Source organism: Pocillopora verrucosa, chromosome 12 (assembly GCF_036669915.1).
Source record: "Pocillopora verrucosa isolate sample1 chromosome 12, ASM3666991v2, whole genome shotgun sequence".
In the NCBI taxonomy this organism is placed as follows: Eukaryota; Metazoa; Cnidaria; class Anthozoa; order Scleractinia; family Pocilloporidae; genus Pocillopora; species Pocillopora verrucosa.
The window spans coordinates 3169131-3188275 of record NC_089323.1 but is presented as its reverse complement, the minus strand read 5'-3'; the positions used below and the strand labels follow the sequence as shown (position 1 = coordinate 3188275).

The following is a 19145-nucleotide window of genomic DNA, read 5'->3' as shown; positions in this document are numbered from 1 at the left end:
CCATTAATAGACAACTATAAAAAGTGAACTGATCAGTGAAGCTTGTCTGTGTCAACAAAGGAGTATCTGATTGCCGCCATCTGGAAGCTTTAAGTTAACTTATTTGGTTGCAATGGTGTTATTTTCGACGTAGGGGTAACTCCTCAAGCGGCAGACCGGTCATAGTAAACCCTCATCACATGCACGAGGGACATTTCCCACAAAGATATCTGATAAGTGTTATTTTCATTCCCATTGTGTTCTTAAAAAGTCGAGGTAAGATCGAAGCAAACACCACATTGAATACGGGGAAAGCCCCTATTCTAGGAATTCTATAATTAGTGGACCAATCAAAGGCTTTGTTTGTGTGACGCTGTTGTCTCGACAGATCTATAAATTGACTCCACTGTGTATCGAGGAAGCGGGTTACTCCTCCAGCAGCTGGCGAGTTCGTTTGACGAAGCTGAGTTGAGCAAGGCCTGATCTATCACGAGGTTTGTAGTGTGTTTCCTCATTGTAAGGTTAAGTTTGTTTGATTTTGAAATGGCTGACGCAGTGACTGATAGAGTACAGTGAAACGACTAATTTTCTTCGAATAAACCTTCGACGTTTGCGATCGGCCGGTGGGCGAAAGGTGACTGGTAAAACATTATTTCAGTTTATGAAAGTATTTTATATTCAGCGCTATTTTACCTCCTCAATTCTTTTAAAATTGGGTGCGGTTTTTCAGCTTTGAAATATTTCTTGCGGTCCGTTTATCATCAAGAGCTGCTTCCTTTGGGAAGGCCATCACATTGCTTTCATTTGTTATGCAGGACGGTAGTCGGGAGGTTCGAGAAATGACTTTTTAAGCTTGATCTTCGTAGACTGATGGCTTTGATAAATAAATATTTTGCTATGAAATATTGCTACTTATTCGCCTGAACACAGAAACACATCATATTCAACGGAATTATCAGTGATATGCAACCGAGAGGCTCACAATAATTATGATTTTGTTTTATTGTGCTTTAAGAACGAAACAGTTAAACATCATATTCGACGGATCCGATCGAAGTAATACTATTTAACAAATTTACCGCAATTTTCCATTTTCTCTAATCTTATTGATCCTAGAAATGACGTCTACAATGAAACCACGAGACGCAACCGAGTGCTTTCACTGCAGAGTTATTTTCAGAATTGTTTTTCTCTTATTTGCATACTCTTTGACGATTCTTTGTTGCTTAAGCACTTGAACAAGGGAAAATGTTTATAAGAAACTCCGTCGTGGATATTATACAAGAGGTGATTCTATCCTAGCATTCTATCTAGCATTATAAATTGTTGGTGGATCATCGTTGAACTCAATTGCCACCGCCATTTAAATCTTTGTTTGTATTCAACTTAGAAAGTATTCGATCATCCATACTTCTGTTAACTGCCGTTTCGTAAATTTTGAGGAATCATAAAAATAGTAGGAGCAGTGTCGACTCACTGTCGATGGGAATGGTGTTTCATGTAACTCATGGACTTCGCCAAAAACAGTGTAGCACTTTTGACCGTTTCATTATCTGATATGCATGGCCATTTTTTCAAAATGCATTGGTGTTATTCTTTGGTGCGTGACGTGGCTTTGATCTTGAAGGATAAGCTCTTTGCTTGTAGAGTGAGACGGTTCATTTGCCATTTACTCGATCAAATTAACCTTCATATCTGTTTCCATCTGTAATTGTTTCTGGGAGGCAATCCGAGCATGAAAACGTTCAAGGAATTGTTTGAGAATTATTGACGCTAAACTGTTTCTAATAACGGAGTTAAAAGCGTGAGCCAAATGCAAATTTTGCGATAGTTTGGTAATTTTCCACGAAATTTCCATTTGTACAGAATGTGGAAACATTTTCGATGGACTATTCCCTGGTAAAATATATAAACACTGGTTCTGTGACGAAGATATGTTTGTATTCTACACACTGTCATTTCTGGGAAAGCTGTGAATATTAATAATCAGTTATGATACGGTCAAGGAATTTCTAAGAAACAACTAACGCCTCAAGAGCTGATGGCCAAAGTTCATTCTGAATTTTCAAAACTTAATTAACTCTTTACTGATAAATTATAGTTGCCTGCAAAAAATAAAATCCGCGATACTGAACAAGTTTCCCAAGGATTCTGCTTGATAAATTCATGTCATCTGGGAAATTTTTCGTTTTCTGGGAAATTCTTTTGGAGCAGCTACCGAAGTGAGCTCATGGTTTATGGTTTCAGAATCCTTATCATGATAAGAGCTCGTTTTATGGAAAGCTATGCCTTTTTCAGTGAATCCACAAAAAACATGTGTTAACCTTAAACATAGAAATATCAGTATGAATATTCTCCATACTGTTCTCTATACATTCCTAGGGTACTGATAAGGAGAATTTGTTTAAAATTTAAGAGCTTCTTTGCTTGGTGATCATTTCGTTTTTTATTGTGACCTTCATGGTTGATTCAGGAGTGATATTGTGAGGAGAAACTAGATGCTAGTCACTCTTTAAGGGTTAACTGACAATAATTCTGAATGATCATATAAAGGAAATTTTTGTTTGCAGAATGGACGCAAGAATAGACAGCAATATGGAGGATGCCGTCAGAGGGATAAATGAGTTGTCTGACGCTGAAAGGCAACAGTGCTGGAGTGGTCTACATGACCTTCAAATGAAGACGGTGGATGCGCGTGTCAAAATCCAAATAACCGTAGACAGTTTTCGTGCAGCGGCTGATAAACTGGATCAAGTATGGCGGGACTGTAAGATAGCACACGCTGCTGGAACAACTGGTGGAATAATTTCGGGTTGCCTCGCCCTTGGTGGTATAGTAATGTCGGGGGGTGCTGCCACGCCATTTCTGTTGGCTGGACTGGGTTTTGGAGTCGGCGGGGCTGTCACAAATATCGGGACAAGCTGTGTGGAGGCTTCCATAAACTCTTCTGAAATAGAGAAAGCTGAAAAACTCTGGAGGGAGGCTTTAGACAGCATCAACGTTGTAACTACGACTGTACAGAGTTGGCTGGATAAGAAAGAGATGGCGAGGATTGCTTACATTTTGTACCTTGCAGAAGCCTTCGAGTTTGTTGACCCCGTCCTGCTAAACCTGCTTCATGACGTAGTATCCACTGTCTTCGGGATCCCCATCAACATACTGAAAAGGTTATCTGCCGCTGCAGCCCCGTCAAAGGCCGGAGCAAAACTCTTGACAGAAGTCGGTGCACAGGGGGGAAAAGGAATAGCCCAACTAGCTGATGACGCAGCACAAGTAGGAAAGACAGGATTGCAAGTGGCTGATGACATGGCTCAAGTGGGAAAAGCAGGACTGCAGGCTTCTGATGACGTGGCACAAGCAGGTGCCAAAGCAGGGTCCAAGTCGGCAGGGAAATATGCTGGTAAAGTCTTGATTGCAGCCAACATTGCATTCCTGATGGTGGATTGCATAGACCTTGGATTCACGGTCAGAGATCTTGTTAAAAACAAAGGATCCGAGGCAGCAAAAGATTTGAGGAGGAAGGCAAAGCAACTCGAGGATTTACTTAAGAAGTGAAACAGGCAAGGAACTCTGATGAATAGACGTAAATAAGACTCTTTCAGATGAGAAACATTCAATTATTGACTCTCAGTTTCAGTATAGTGATTAAATGTTCTTAAATTACTTAAACACAAAACACTATCAGTAACGTACAGTCATGTAAAGAGATACAAATGATGGAATCAATGTCACTAAGTTTCAAAGCTTTTTTGTACTAACTGCATAGAGAACCTTTGCGATGAACCCAGTCCTGTTCGAGCCGTCCAGACATTTTCGAAGGTTTTCCACTTATTTCGTAAGCCGTTCCGAATATTTCAAAGGTGTCCTGGTGAGTCTACGCCAAATTGTCAGAAGTAATCTCCCCTCCATATGCGAAGGTTTCCATCAGTTGTATGGTGTGTTCTCCGTTAAGATCTTATTGATTGGAATTTCTCTTGATTCCCCGTACATTTCTTGAAAACTGCGTCAGTTAAGGCTGGGATAGCTCGAGTTTTTATCTCTAGACGTACTGGCTTGGTCAGCTGCCATAAGCTGACATGATGTAGGAATCTTTAACCCTTTAAATCCCAAGACTGATTGTTAATTCTCCCCTTTAGCTGCTCAACATTTCCTTGTAAATTCTACCTGATGAGATTGAATATTCTCAGTACCTGTTTGCTGATTAATGTATGGATGTTATGGGGAGAAGTTTCATGTCAGTCACGTTTAGAGTTAAAGGTTTAATCTGCATGTGTGAAGCCAGTTGACAGACCTAATATTGTATGTAACTGAATAACAAAGAATGTAAACAAAAATGCTCAATCAGTGTTTTGCATTTTACAAATTTGAAATTCTCGAAGTTTTTAACAAAACATAACTTCAAAATGACATAAAAACGGTCAAAAGCCCAGAAAGACCGCTGCAAGAGATGTGGGTAACACTAGTTTAAAGAACTTTAGTTTTTCACCTTTGAAAGGTTTTGTAATGATTGCAGATCACATGTATATTCATTGTAACAACCCAGAAACGAAGGGACAATTCAATAACGTCGCTGTTTTCACAGTTAAGAGAGACTTATGTTATGTTGATAATAGATATTTCTTTTTCAGCAAGGATTAAAATTTAAAAACTTCTCTTGTTATTCCTGGTTATTATTGACAAGGATTCTCCAGTCTCCTTTGCTGAACGTAGATATTTTTTGCTTATCATAAAAACGAGAACATTACAAAGCGTCTACACTCTCCGACATTTTTCTCGATATTACCCGCCAAGGTGAAAGTACTTGCTACAAAGGACCGCCAAGTGGGTTAAGTACCAGCGAACAACTATTATTTAAGTGTGATGGTTTTGACTGAATTTCCGGGTGAGTGTAGTCATTAGAGTTGCGGTGTCGTTTGTTTCGGTAGTTGTTGTAAGTCGATGAGTGCATCGTCGGATGAAGTTTTCGTTTTAGTTGTTCTTCGAAAGAACACGGTTAAGGTATTTGTTCTCGCCGAATAAGCTACAACCACAGCGACCATACCGTACATAAAGGGCATCAGTTGGAGAACATCTAGCGCATATTACAACCCTTCAGTATCCGCGTCGCTCACATGCTCATCACTACACTTCGTTAGTTACTTATGTTGCTCGCCCCGTTCCATGTTAAAACTGACAACCTTTACCCATTACGAAATTATTGTAAGTGATACAAAGTGCGGTGCTCGTGCTAATTGCATGGGTGTGCGTGCTGTGCGAGTGCGAAGGTGACGATTACATAGTGCAACACTAACAAACATAAAAGACAAGGAACCACCGAAAAACAAACATTGCACCCCGTCTTCACCTGCTTCTTAAAAAAAAAATGCAAAGTTCAATTGCTCCGACTGCCACGCTTCCTGTCTCGGAGAAACTGGAAGAAAGCTCGCAAGACTGACTGAACACAAGCGAGCGACGAGGAAAGCTGACGTCGACAATCACATTGCTGAACATCATCGATTTACGAAACACACCACTGACTTGGACTTTGCGCAATGCCTAACCTACAGCACTAACTTATTTCAACGACTAACTCTTGACTAACTCTGGGCTAACTCTGGAAAGGTTGTGGCAAGGCTTAAAAATTAAATTGTCTCAATTTTTCGAAGTTTCAATCCGAAACTTTTCTTCACGCGTCGGATTTGGCATGAAACCTACTGGCTTCGTGAGCTTTTCTTCTGAGTAACGGTTTAATGTCATCTCCATTTTTTAAAATCATGTATAATGCGTGGATCCGGCTTGGTTCCTCAAGATCAGTGTAGGAACTTTCTGCTTGTAACCGATCTGGAAAAAAAAAAGGACAAGAGACCAACGCTATTAGGATAAATGAGTCTTGAAACCTCTTCTCTCTTCGAGTCTTTGATATGCAAAAACTGACGATGCAATTCCAAACTTTTGCACGCTTGGCTCAGATAAACAACTCAATTTAAAATCGCTTCAGTTATTTCACATTTAAGCGTATTACAGCATTTTATCGTTGAAGCTGTAATTTTCATGAGTCAACTCTATCTCTCTTCGTAAATCATTAAATCATCATCATATAAAGAAAACGTTTTAAATGAATATCTAATCCTGAGCAATCAGAACATGTCGGTACGTGTTTCTTTTTGGGAAAAATCCCACAAAGACAAATTCAAGAATGAGGGGGCAGGAATGTCGTGAACATCACGTGCTTACACTGTGAGTCTGAAGGCTGACTTGGAAAAATTTTACAGAAAAACAGGTTTATTAGAATAGCATTATACATTTGACTAGAGGAGAATTTTCATCCCTTATTTTTAAAAACAAGTAGTTGTGAGATGTGGCAATGACAGTTGCATCATAGGAACTTTGGACATCCAGTTGCAAGGAAAAAAAGGTTTCATCACGAAAAAAGGTTTGATCCCAGTGAAATATAGCGAACTCATTTGCTTGTTGAATAGTTTAAAAGTTTTTCTGTATGACTATATTGAGTGAAGTGTTGTCAGGAATCCAAACATTGAAAGAAATTGGAAAACATCTAGAGGAAATTTCTCGATTTCTCTTTATAAACAACGGTAATTTATTCATCGCAGTAACTGCTTTTAAAACTAATTCCCCAAAATATTGTGCTGCTATGGCCACTGACCGTTTCTTAGAATCATCTTAGTAATTTGATACTCAAACATTTCGCTAATAATCATATAGTTGTTTATCAAGAAGCCATGATCATCTCGCACCTGAGCTCACTTACCACTTGTGTTCCTACTTCTCTTTGAACGCCAATCAGACACAAACCCCTTTCAGAGCGAGAGGACATCAATTTGAGAGGTCTCGTAGACCAAATCGGCAATATAAAGAAAATGATTTTGCAAGCTTTTTCCTTCCGAAACGCCACGCGAAAATGCGAGACAGCGAGGAAGCTTTATAAATATTCAGGAAAATTACTTAAATTAATTGCGGTGCTATTTAATTTATAAAGAAGGTTGAAAACTGTAATGGCAAATCCTTTGATTCAGAGATCTATTATCAAAGATCAATTAAAAAGCCATAAATTCACAGTGCCTTCCTTTGCATTTCTTCTGAAGATCAGCCTTTCCACTACTTTTTAAAAAATTATCGTATTCATTTAAATTGACAAATATATGGCTTCGTAACTGAAGCAGGTCTCATTCGTTTTGTCGTTCTCGGGCTTTTTAGTGTGGACAAGTGAAGACGCTGGAAAAATGCTGGTGTCTACAATGTTTAAAACGAAAGTGAAACCACGAGGTGCAACCGAGTGGTTTCACTGCAGAGTTGTTTTCAGAGGTTTTTTTCCTCTTTTTGTGCCACTTGTGTTTCTACTTCTCTTCAAGCGCCAATCAGACACAAACCCCCTTTCCTTTGCATTTCTTCCGAAAATCAGCCTTTTCGTCACTTTTTTAAAAATCATCGTATTCATTTAAATTGACAAAAACATGGCTTTGTAACTGATGCAGGTCTGATTCGTCTTCGGGCGTTTTAGTGTGGACAAGTGAAGACGCTGGAAAAATGCTGGTGTGGGCAAAAATATTTTGCTTCGTTCGCCAATATGCAAACGAAGAGGCTTTTGAAAACATATTAGTGTGGTCAGGGCCTTATAAGGAAGTAAAGTCATCAAAGTATGACGTAATGGTAAATTATTTCGAGAGCAATTTCCGATATAATGGCTTATCATTGGTCAACCTCATTTGTTGATTCTTTCGTGAATTCTGATTTGCAGGAGGTAACTTATTTCCATTCCAACGAACAATATAGTGATTAGAATGCTTTTATGGTCAACTTTTCAGACAACAGCGATCTACGACGAGGTTTCAAGGCAAGTTTGCGCGACTTTTGGGATAGAGGCATTTCAAGAAAAACAGCAGAAAGCCGTAAATATGTTTTCGAACGTAACAGTGTCTCTGTTTCGTAACCAACTGGCTATGGAAAATCTTTAATATTGTCGAAAACGTGAAAAAGCTGTACCACGCTTCCTTGTTAACTCACGATTTATTCACTTGATTTAACGATTTTACTACAACGCTTCGGTTAACTCCTTCTCAAAACTCTCGGCATATTCGAAAGAAACACACCCTCAACATCCTGTTGTAAACACATGGAACAGTGCCATATATGGGGCGATAAAAAAAGTGCCGCATACATGCTTGTTTGGTTATATATAGGTAAACAAAATCACTTATGAATTTTAATGAAACAAGAATATTTAACGTATTGCACAGTCTCCAACAATATTCATAGCCTCTCTTCTCTAGAAGAAACCGGTCACTATATTCATTGTACCGCCAAATAAAGCTCTCTTAGAAGACTAGTCGGCACTATCTTAACGGACTTAGGCCAGAGGATTGTCTGCCTCTAACTTTCGGACTCTTTGCGAACGGTGCTGCGAAGCTATTGAAATAAAGCTGGTTGTTTCTTGCAGCGATTCTTTGGACTGAGAAAAGAGTCGCTCTTACTTCACGCTTGCAGCATAACTATCTCTCTAGGAAATCTGTAAAAACCTTGAGATTCTGCGGCAAATGTCCAACTTTTTTCGACAACCGTGGCACTGTTTACAAATGCAAGCAGAAACCGCGTGGACGTGAAAATCTACTATCGCAAGCGCGATGCTAATTGAACATCGTCCTCATCTTACTCTATACCAAAAATCGCTCATAACCTTTTCTTTATCCTTAAATTAAATTATATATTTGAACTCGGTCGCTGAATTGCAAATTTACTCGAAAAATGGAAAATTAATTCTCTTCAATATCGTTGTTTATCTCGACGACCTTTCACGCTAACGCGTGCCACTTCGTAAAAAATATTATCAAGTTACACAATTTTCCATAACTTAGAATGACCCCACAGAACACGTGAGTGTCAGGTTTGCGCAGATGTTTCCTCGCTTCCGTTTCACCTTGGCGTGGGCAGGGTACAGCTACACTTAGGCTAGCCCACTCGTATAAAGAACTCAGCTGAGACCTACACTAGGACTTTGCCCTTTGAGCAAGTAATAATTGAGTAATAATTCATTCATGGGAAAAATGAGCCTCATATCAGCCGTTTGTGTTACTCTTAGACCTGTTTATCATGTCGTTGTGAAAACTTTAGGGCATCATCGACATTAATCAAAAGCGCATTAGTGATATCTTACCAAAAAAATAGGCAGTTAGTCTTCGAAATATCTACCATAACATCGAAGTTGTTTTTCTGTTTCTATAGCGGTGTTTGATCAAAGCAAAAGTCACCTGCTGGGGAAAGTCCCCTTTCTATCGAAGCGAAATGCATGAACCAATCAAAACGATATATTTGTTTGCAAGCCACACCCTTAAAGCTTGAGGTCTGATTGGCTCCTTCCAAACCAGATGACCATGTATACGCGCGTATGCGAAAACATTGATCAGAGAAAAGGAAGGCTTCAAGCAGGTGATTGCTTTGTACGAGGGCCGTGTTGAGTTCAGGTGGAAGGACCGAGCACCCACCACAAGGTTTGTCTTATGTTTCTTCCTTTTACTGCACGAAGCTCACTTACCACTTGAATTTCTACATCTCTTCACGCGTCAATAAGACACAAACCCCCTTTCAGAGCGAGAGGACCTCGATCTTTGAGATGTCGTAGACCAAATCGGCAACATAAAGAAAATGATGCAGACTTTTTCCTTCCTGAACGTTACGCGAAAATTCGATACAACGAGGCAGCTTTCTTAATGTTCAGGAAACTTACGCAAATGATTGCGGCGCAGTTCAATTTAAGAAGGTTCAAAATTATAGTTGCAAATCCTTTAACTGCCATGGCTGCGTCAAGGATGAATTTGTCGCAACGGTTCAAAATTAAATTTCATATTCGCCAAGTTGAGATCAATTAAAAAGCCATAAATTCGCAGCGCTTTGCTTTGCATTTCTTTCGAAGATCAGCCTTTTTATCACTGTTTTTAAAAGTTATCGTATTCATTTAAACAGGACAAGAATAATTTTCATGACGAAAGTGAAACCACGAGGCGCAACCGGAATTCTACACTAAGAGAATCAATAAAAGGATTTGTTTGTGTCATGTTTTTGTCTCTAGGCAGATCTATAAGTTGACTGCACTTTGTACCGGAGAAGCAGGTTTCTCCTCCAGTAGCTGGCGAGGGCGTTTGAAGAAGATGAGTTGAGCAGGGCCTGATCTATCACGAGGTTTGCAATTTGTTTCTATATTTTACAGTTAATTAAAGAATTCAACTACGGTGAAAAGACTGTCTTCAGGACAATTCACACGGAAAATGATGCCGACATGTTGGTTTTGTGGCGCCGCATAATTAATTAGCGCGACAGAATATTCGACGCATCAGAGAAATTTTCTTAACTAGCACTGCCTTGAATTAAAGAGTATTTTTCCGTTTCAAGCGATTTCTCCGACTCAGTAGATCTCGTGATATCCATTTTTTTTTTAGAACAGATTTTTACAATTGGTATCATCCTCAATTGCACGCGTAAGGGTATCATGTCAACAAAAACAATGGAGGAACTTTGAGTGAGTCGACGATTTTCTTTTGCTTTTGGGTGCGGGTTATCTGCCTGTGCGGGTAATCTGTTGAAACTTTTTTCTCGCTATTGCAAAAATTGACCGATGCGGGTAATCTGCCGTGCGGGTTAATGGACGGAAATTACGGTAGTACTGTTCACCTTTTCGTAAATTTTGAGGAATCATAAAAATAATAGTAGCAGTGTCGATTCAGTGTCAATTCGAATGGTGTTTCATGTATATCTTAGACTTCGCCAAAAACAGTGTAAAATGCATTAGTGTTATTCTTTGGTGCGTGACGTGGTTTTGATCAAGACAGAGAAGCTCTTTGCTTGTGAAATGAGACGGAAATTACACGGCGGACTGAGGTTCATTTAGCATATGCTCAAAGTTACCTTCATACTGTTTCCATTAGAAATTGTTTCTGGGGGGGGCAGTCCGAGAAGGAGAACGTTCAAGGAATTGTTTTAGAAGTTTTGACGCTAAACTTTTTCTGTTGACGGAGTAAAAGCGTGAACCAAATGCGAATTTTGCGATGGTTGGTAATTTTGCACCCGAATTTCTGTGGCGTAATCCAACCATAATCGTTAAGAAAACATCACGTTTACAAGGAATTTTTTCCTAAAAGACATCTGATCTAATGTTTACGAAAGGGAAAGTTCCTGTTTGCCCTAAAAGAGAATTATAAAAACATAAACCAATCAGCAAAGCAGGAATGTCGTGAACATCACGTGCCTACACCGTTACCCTGAGGGCTGATTTGCAAAAACTTCTACAGTAAAACAGGTTTATCAGAATAGCATTGTACATTTGACTAGAAGAGAATTTTTCACCCTTTTCTTTTAAAAACAATTGGTTACGAGATGTGCATCATAGGGACTTTGGACATCCAGGTGCAAGGCGTCTGAAGACCCTGACCGGTTGTTTGCATGACAACATCAAAACAGGAAGTTAATGTTTACAAATGGGAAAGTCCCGGTTTTCGTTAATAGAGAATTATTAAAAAGTGAACCAATCAGCGAAGCTTGTCTGTGGCAAAAAATAAATCTGATTGGCTCTAGAGCGGAAGCTTGAAAGAAACTTATTAGAATGCTTTGGAGTGTTTAATCAGTGTATTGATACCTCCTCAAGCGGCTGAGCGGTTAATACGAGGCAGCTGAGTTGCGGAGCAGAACCTCATCAAACACCAGGTTTGCAAAAACGTTGCTTTATAATCCTAACGTTAAATTTTTAAGCTGTTTCCGGCTTTTTATCGACCACAACTAAACTGACAAAAGAGGTGGTAAAGTGGAAAGTTGAAAGAGTCTTTCGTTTGTAAGATAAAGACTCTCTTGCAATCCGCCTCAATGAAAGACCATGAATCGGTAAATTCGAAATTGGCGGAGGAAATAAGATTGCTCACTTCATTTTGTATCCACTATATTTTTCTCGTAAAATGGAATATCAGTTTAATTATTTTGGATATCATAATCTGAGTGGCGATTTATTTACGTTCTGTTTCCCACTATGGACCAAACAGCTACCTTTCGGTGTCACTGTGTTGTAACGATAATTCAACTGTTCATATCATTTTTTCTAAGAACGAAAGATGTAAATGAAATCCAGAATTTGAAGATAAAAATTGAATGTTCTGCTACCCAACCTAAAACTGACTGCAAAATGTTCCTGAATTAGGAAAGGGAAAGGGGTTATTTTGGAATATTTTTTCACAATAATATGTTACGAGATGTTTCTTATTTCAATTTGATGAAGCATAAGTTCATAGGAATAATTGAATGGTACCAGTGCTAATTTGTTTCGATTACATTTTCACTGAATTCTACGAAGAAAGGGGAGCTTTTATTAAGAAATGTTTTTTCCTTTTTTAAACTGAACATCGATAACCTGGAGATGTATATGTTCAAGAAATTTCCAATCGATCGATCCACAGGAGGTCGTGCTCTTGAAAAAGTCAGGGCATGGTCAAAACAAACTCGTATCTATTTACAGGGAAAGCCCTTGTCTCTAGGAACTGAAAAGACATGTCTTTGAAAAGGTATTTTGTTGGTATAATATGGCTTCCAGCTGCGATCCGTTTAGTGAAAGACCTTCAATCAGTAATCTCTCGATCGGTGGAGAGAAATAAGATTCCTCACATCAAAGTCATTTTGTATCTACCATACTTCTCTCGTTTAATATAACATCGCTGTTACTATCATGCTCGGATATCATAAGCTGTATGGCAATTTATGGACCGCTGTGGACCAAAAAGCTACCTTTCGAAAGGGAAAGCAGTTGTTTTTGTATATTTTTTACACTGATAGTCTATACGAGGTTATTTTCATTTCAATTTGATGAAGCATACGCTCATAGGAATAATTGAAAGATACTAGTTCTAATTCCTTCAGTGAAATTTTCACGTAATACTCAGAAAAAGCAGAGCCTTTGATCGAGAAAACTTTGTATTTTCTAACAAAACTGGAGATCCAAAAGCCGTGAGATGAGCGTTCAAGAAACTGCCAAACAGTGTTTGAGAGTCTGCGCAAAAATTGTTTTCAACACTGATAGAGTAACTCTATGGATAAATGCGAAAGGGTCCAATTTTCGGGGTACTGATTCCTTTGAAAAAGCAGCTGGTACATGCCAATAAAAAGACCAAATAGTTTTGTAAACAGCAAGTGCGCGAGGTACTTTTCCCCGAAAGATAAATTAAATTGAAAAAGCAGCTGGCACAAGCCAATACAAAAACAAATAGTTCTGCAAACAACATGTGAACGAGGGACATTTCACCGAAAGATAGGTTAACCTTCAAGGCATGATCAAAGCAAACTCACAACTGTTTACAGGGAAAGCTTGTTTTTACGAATTATGATATGCCTGAACCAATCAAATAGTTCATTTCTGAAATACTCATCGTTCAGAAAAATATTGCCAGGTTCTCAGAAAAGACTGAATATACATTATCCGGCGATCTGCGTTCGAGGAATTGTCCGAGAATTTCGTGACACTTTTTAAATTCTATTGACCGAGCCCCGAAGGGCGAGGAAAAATACTGCGCAACTCGCAAGATGTCCGTCGTTTTATAAGTAAAACCATCGAATAATTGAATCATCATTTCATTATTATTTCATTTTTTACTCTTTTGGCTGATTTTTAGAACTTTTGATATGGTCTCGTCGATTATTTGATATGCAAAAGCTGATAATGCAATCCCGGTGCTGGAATGATTTCAAATTTTTGCACGCCTGGCTGAGATAAACAACCTTAAATAACAAAAAGCAATGGTAAACTGGAAAGTTGAAAGAGTGTTTCGTTGTTAAGATATAGCTTCTATTGCGATGATCCGTTTGAGTGAAAGACCTTGAATCAGTACATTCGAAATCGGCGGAGGAAATAAGATTGCTCACTTCATTTTGTATCTGGTATGCTTTTCTCGTAAAATCTGCTTGGCGATTGAATTATGTTCTGCCTCCTGCTATGAACTAAGCAGTTACCTTTCGGTGTCATTGAGCTGTAACAATGATTTTTCTTCCAGTTTTTCGAGGAACGGAAGATGTAAATGACATTCAGAATTTAAGAAGCACCCAATCACTGATTATTCAACCTAACTTAAAAACCGAGTGTAAATGTCCCTTAATTAGTCTTTCACACTGATATGTATTCCAGGTAATTCCTATACTTCAATTTGATGAAGCAGACGCTCATAGGAATAATTGAATTGTACCAGTGTTTATTCCTCCAATATCATTTTCTCTAAAAAAACTGCTAATCGATAGCCAGGACATGTACAATTAAGAAATTTTCAAACAGTGTTTGAGAGTCTTAGTAAAAAAATGTCCCAGTAATGCATATAAAAGAGATCGTATTCTATTGTCATATAACGTAACTTCTTGGATATACACGAAAAGGTCCAATTTTAAGGGTAAATCCCTTTGAAAAAGCAGCTGGAATAAGTTGATGAAAAAGCAATTAGTTTTGTAAAAAATATGTGCACGAGGGACTTATCCCCGAAAGATATCTGATAGGTCATTTACATAATTGTTGTGATCTTGAAAAGGTCAGGGTGTGATCAAAACTCACATTTGTTAACAGAGAAAGCCCTTGTCCCTTCGAATTGGGATATATCTGAATCAATTAAATGGTTCATTAGCGAGATCCTGTCGTCCAGAGAAATATATCTAACATACGTTCTCAGAAAAGAGTGAATATAGATAACAAGCAGGACTAATGTTCTTCGTATAACTTCCAACATCGTTATCAGTATACAAAGGCAGTTGTCAAACAACTTTTCAGGCGGTGAAAGTAAGTTATCTTCGGCTTGCCACATCAAGTCTTCTAAAACAGTGTGTGGCCTTTTAGGCTTTGAGCCAGCTTTGTCCTGCGATCTGTTTGTGATTAACTGAACTGCTCCCTGCTAGAAAATCCTTTTCTTTGTTTTGTTTCTTTATGTAACATCGTAAGTAATCAACTAAGATTGATATAGTTGCTCTAAAAACTGTTATATCAATAAAGAGACAGATATTTTGTTAAATACCAAAGTGCCTTTTATTCTTCGGACCCTTTCTGAACACAAAGGAACCCTTCTTGGATAATACGTTGCTCTTCGATTCTTCACCAGGGAGTTAAATATTTACGTAATGAATTTGACGAAACCGAATGAATTTACCGATAACCATAGTGCCGCTTTATTCTAAAGATTGGCTTCGAGACTGTCTTTTTCTTCTTGTTATTTTTTGTGCGTCCATTTTACCTCCCTAGACACCTGTGTATTTTCTTTTTCTTAATTCAGAGTGAACTCTAGAGAATAAGAGAATTGTTTAATCTCAATTCCAGCAGGCCGACTTTAACGGTAAATTGTTGTGTTTTTAAAATAATGCCCCAAAATATTGTGCCACTATGACCATTAATCGTTTCTTAGAACCGTCTTAATAGTCTCTCAAACATTTTACTAATAATGATGGTTGTATAAGAACAAGATATGGTCATCTCGCACCTGAGCTGTAAATTTAGCACTTGCAGAAAAGAAGCCTGAAAAACATTCAGGCCTCAACGGAACTCGAACCCGTGCTTTCCAAATACTAGTTGAGCGCTACTATCATCTGAGCTACAGAGCCACACTAAATAACAATGCACATTTTAGAGGGTTCGTGGATCCAGGAGGGATCTGATAAAATTTGTGATGAAAGATGTTAAATCCATATGTACTCTTCCCGAACTTTTTAACAAACAGATTAAGAGACACAGGGTATCACAGTCAAGCCTGATTCTTAATTTTTAACCTCGTTTTTCCAGGTTTAACCTTACTTTCCACAAGATCAGCACTACAGGATAAAATGGCCGAAAACGAACCGTCAAACTTTCCTGACAGGGAGAAGGTAAATCAATAAGTATCTAATCAATCTTGAGCTTATAATTATGCTTATAGAATGACGATATAACAGCTTTCGACTGCTCCCTAAAAAGGAAAACCTCTTTACCTCCTTGCTTGCTCACTGAAGCAAATGTACCGGTAGATTTTCAGAACCAATGGTTTCTAAAATACATCAAGAAGCAACCTAATCTAACAGTAATTTACAATAACAATAAACAAGGCAAAAGTGAGAATTGAACGAAGAAAGGACAGCAAGAACGTACCCGACAGTTAAGATACATGTATGAAACGACATACAGACACTTTGAAAAATTGAATGATTGGGTGCGAAAAATGGGGGCATTTCGCTTCAGAACAAAGTTTTGCCTCAAACTTTGCCCTTCAAGTTATCTTTTGTGAAAGGAAAGAAATCAGATTGGTTTCTGGAAATAAGTTTAAATATATAGAATTTTTATAGCTGGCATTTCAATTTTGATATGTAGTTGTTCAAAGTGCCCCACAGCGATGGAAATTAATAAGTGCTGACTATTTTTATATTTTTATGCTTTCAAACTTTTTATTAGAAGATTTCAAGGGGAGTTTTCGATGTTGTGGCCTGGACTTGAGAAATATCACCCAAGAAGAAGAGTACTTTTGACGAGTGTTTTGAAATAAATCATAGCGAACCTCTGAATGAACACATATTAAAATTTAAATGCTTTTCAAACCTCTGAAATGTCACACAATTTAGGAATGCAAACGATTTCTTGTCGCATGCGGTCGGTTACGAGGGTCGAGCTTGTCAACTTCTGATATTTTCGATGTCGCAAGAGGTCAAATTTTGGCCTTTTGCAACTTGATTATCGTGAGCTCTTAAAATGTTATTTTAACGTATTTCCAGGAACCAACATGGTTTGATTGCTTTACTGCCAAAGATATTTTGATGGGCAAAGTTTGAAGTAAAAATTTGCTCCGATGCGAAATGCTCTCGACCGCTCTTACAGCGATCGCCACCGGGTAAAATAGGCTAATGTCGCTCGGATATTAGAACTATTGAAACCGCTGATAGACGTCGCCATACTCACAAAAGAGCCCTTTCCTTAGGGAGAGGGGAGTTCAATATACTCTCACCTATAATCGAGAATGATTGTATTCTCCTTTGGACGTCATAGAGGTACATTCCAGAGTTCAAGGTACAAATTCAAAGACGAGCCAACAAAAATGAGAAGGGAGAATGAGTACTGTTTCAACGTACTACTTTTTTAAAACACCAGTTTAAAGGACAGAAGAGATTTGTTCGTCCTGTTCCTGTCCATGATTTGACCAAAAGTGTGTCCATTCAGTAACGCGCATAGGTGGCTTGCGATATTAACAAAGAACGACTGGGTCATCCTGATCTCACAGCTTATAAATTAATAGTCTGAATGTTTAATTGTAGGGAGAACGTGAAAGAATGGGCTTTACGTTAGACGAAATCGTTGACAAGATCAACCATTTGCCCGAAAATGAAAAGCAGCAAGACAAAAGAGACCTAAAAGAGTTTCAAAAGAAAACAGAGGAGGTGGAATACAACGCAAAGCAGACCATTAGGACCTTGCGTAGAGCGGCTAAGAAACTAGACGACGTGCAGAGGGACTGCAAGACAGCACATGCTATTGGAACCAGCGCTGGAATAGCGGGAGGCCTTTTTTCAATCGCTGGAGGAGTTGCTACATTGATGACAGCGGGGATTGCTTCTCCATTATTGCTGGCAGGATTAGCTTTTGGAGGCGCTGGAGCTACTACAAACATAGGGGCTGCTATCGTCGAGAAGGTGATAAATTCAGCTGAAATCAAAGAGGCCGAAAAACAATTGGCGAAGACTAAGGACAGTATTCACGAGACAAACAGGATTGTCCAAAATGTTTTGATGGCGAAAGATGGAGCGAGGCTTTTTTACATTTATTACCTTGCCGAAACCCTGAAGTTGGGAGGTCCTCTGGTCTTGAAGATCCTTCGTGAGCTGGTGTCTTTATATCCCGTAGAAACATCTACTAAAATGGTACTACAAGTAGCAGAAAAGTTAATGACCTGTTTTCAGGAAATTGGTCTGGTCAGTGCAAAAGCTGCAACCCAAGCTGGTGCTCAAGGAGCGGGACAGGCAGCTGGGCAATCTGCTGATGATGTGGTACAAGCAACGATTCAGGCTGGAGCACAATCTTCTGATGACATATTACAAGCAGGGGCTGTAGAGGGCGCTAAGGCATTCCGTGAAACTATCGGTAAAGTCGTCATTGGTGTTAATGTTGTGTTCTTGATATATGATGCCATAGACCTTGGCTTCACCATCAGGGATCTCGTTGAAGAAAGGGGATCTGAAGCTGCAGAAGTCTTGAGGCAAAAGGCGGACGAAATTGAGAATGCCATGAAGTAATAAAAGTCAACAAAGTGAAAGAACTCGAAACGATTTTCAGTTAAAAATAACATTACTTTACCTTAGCGTGAACATTTTTCACCATGCAGTTAGTTGCATTTGGCCATTTTTATGAGGACGTTACATCTTAGGACTGCATTAACGACATATCGCAAGTTTTCTTTTTGATATGGCCTCTTTTGATTTTCAGAGAGATAAGAAAAGGATGTTTCATTTTGATGTATGCAATAAAAAGGAACGTAATAAAATACTTAGATATTTTAAAGTGAGTAACTTCTGAGGTAATTTGGGTTGACGCCTGCATGTAAAGCAAAATTATTTAGTGCTTTCCTTTCAGTGGGGAGAAAGACCATTTTAACATTCTATCTACGTTCCCAGTTTAGTGAGGGACTGCGGCTCAGCTTCAAGGAAATCCTTAAATACCCGAACGCAATGACCCTTGTGAGAAACGTTTGGAACGCGGATTATGATATAATTGCAGGCCCACTTTTTCAGTTTTATTTCTGTTATTGCAATCATGATGCAGAGTCCAAATTCATTTAAAATTCTTTGACTTTATCCGACAATGATTCGTTGGCTATTTTGCGAGACAGTTCAACGGATTTTCATGAAATGTTTTAAGTGGCAGGCATCTGGGCCACGATAGTCCCCACCACAAGAGAGGCGACCACGTGGTCAGGATACGCCTGCTCGTATTCCATCTTTATCTTAATCATTTTTCTCTGGTTTGGCGTGGCTTTTTGGGGGCTTCACCTTCTTGGAACATTTTCACCTTATTTCTTCCGTGATAGTCATTTGAGGCCCGCTGGGCTTGCTCTTAGAAGAAGCCGGTGTTCTCCATGACAGCATATATTTAAAATAGATGAGTAAAACGCGATGAAGGTTGTACCCATTTTCGAGGGTTATTTCTATTCAAAGATTGGAAC

The 19145-nt window shown here is 38.8% G+C and overlaps 2 protein-coding genes across 7 annotated transcripts; both read left to right on the top strand.

Moving 5' to 3' along the window:
- Nucleotides 1-390: 390 nt before the first annotated feature.
- LOC131783226 (apolipoprotein L3-like) lies at nt 391-4606 on the top strand. The gene is made up of 2 exons (XM_059099953.2): nt 391-473; nt 2550-4606. Exon 2 carries the CDS (start codon nt 2551-2553, stop codon nt 3532-3534), a length of 984 nt encoding a protein of 327 aa, XP_058955936.2. The 5' UTR covers nt 391-473; nt 2550; the 3' UTR covers nt 3535-4606.
- A 4718-nt stretch (nt 4607-9324) lies between these two features.
- On the top strand, nt 9325-18488 carry LOC136277267 (apolipoprotein L3-like). 6 transcript variants are annotated; one of them, XM_066159047.1, is made up of 6 exons: nt 9325-9461; nt 10040-10149; nt 11609-11667; nt 15246-15305; nt 15749-15831; nt 17245-18488. In XM_066159047.1, the coding sequence occupies exons 5-6, from the start codon at nt 15790-15792 to the stop codon at nt 18217-18219; spliced, it is 1017 nt and encodes a 338-aa protein (XP_066015144.1). In that variant the 5' UTR covers nt 9325-9461; nt 10040-10149; nt 11609-11667; nt 15246-15305; nt 15749-15789; the 3' UTR covers nt 18220-18488. The 6 variants fall into 6 exon arrangements, with proteins under 6 accessions (XP_066015144.1, XP_066015143.1, XP_066015142.1 ...); XM_066159046.1 differs by lacking the exon at nt 11609-11667; XM_066159045.1 differs by lacking the exon at nt 15246-15305.
- The last annotated feature ends 657 nt before the right edge of the window (nt 18489-19145 follow it).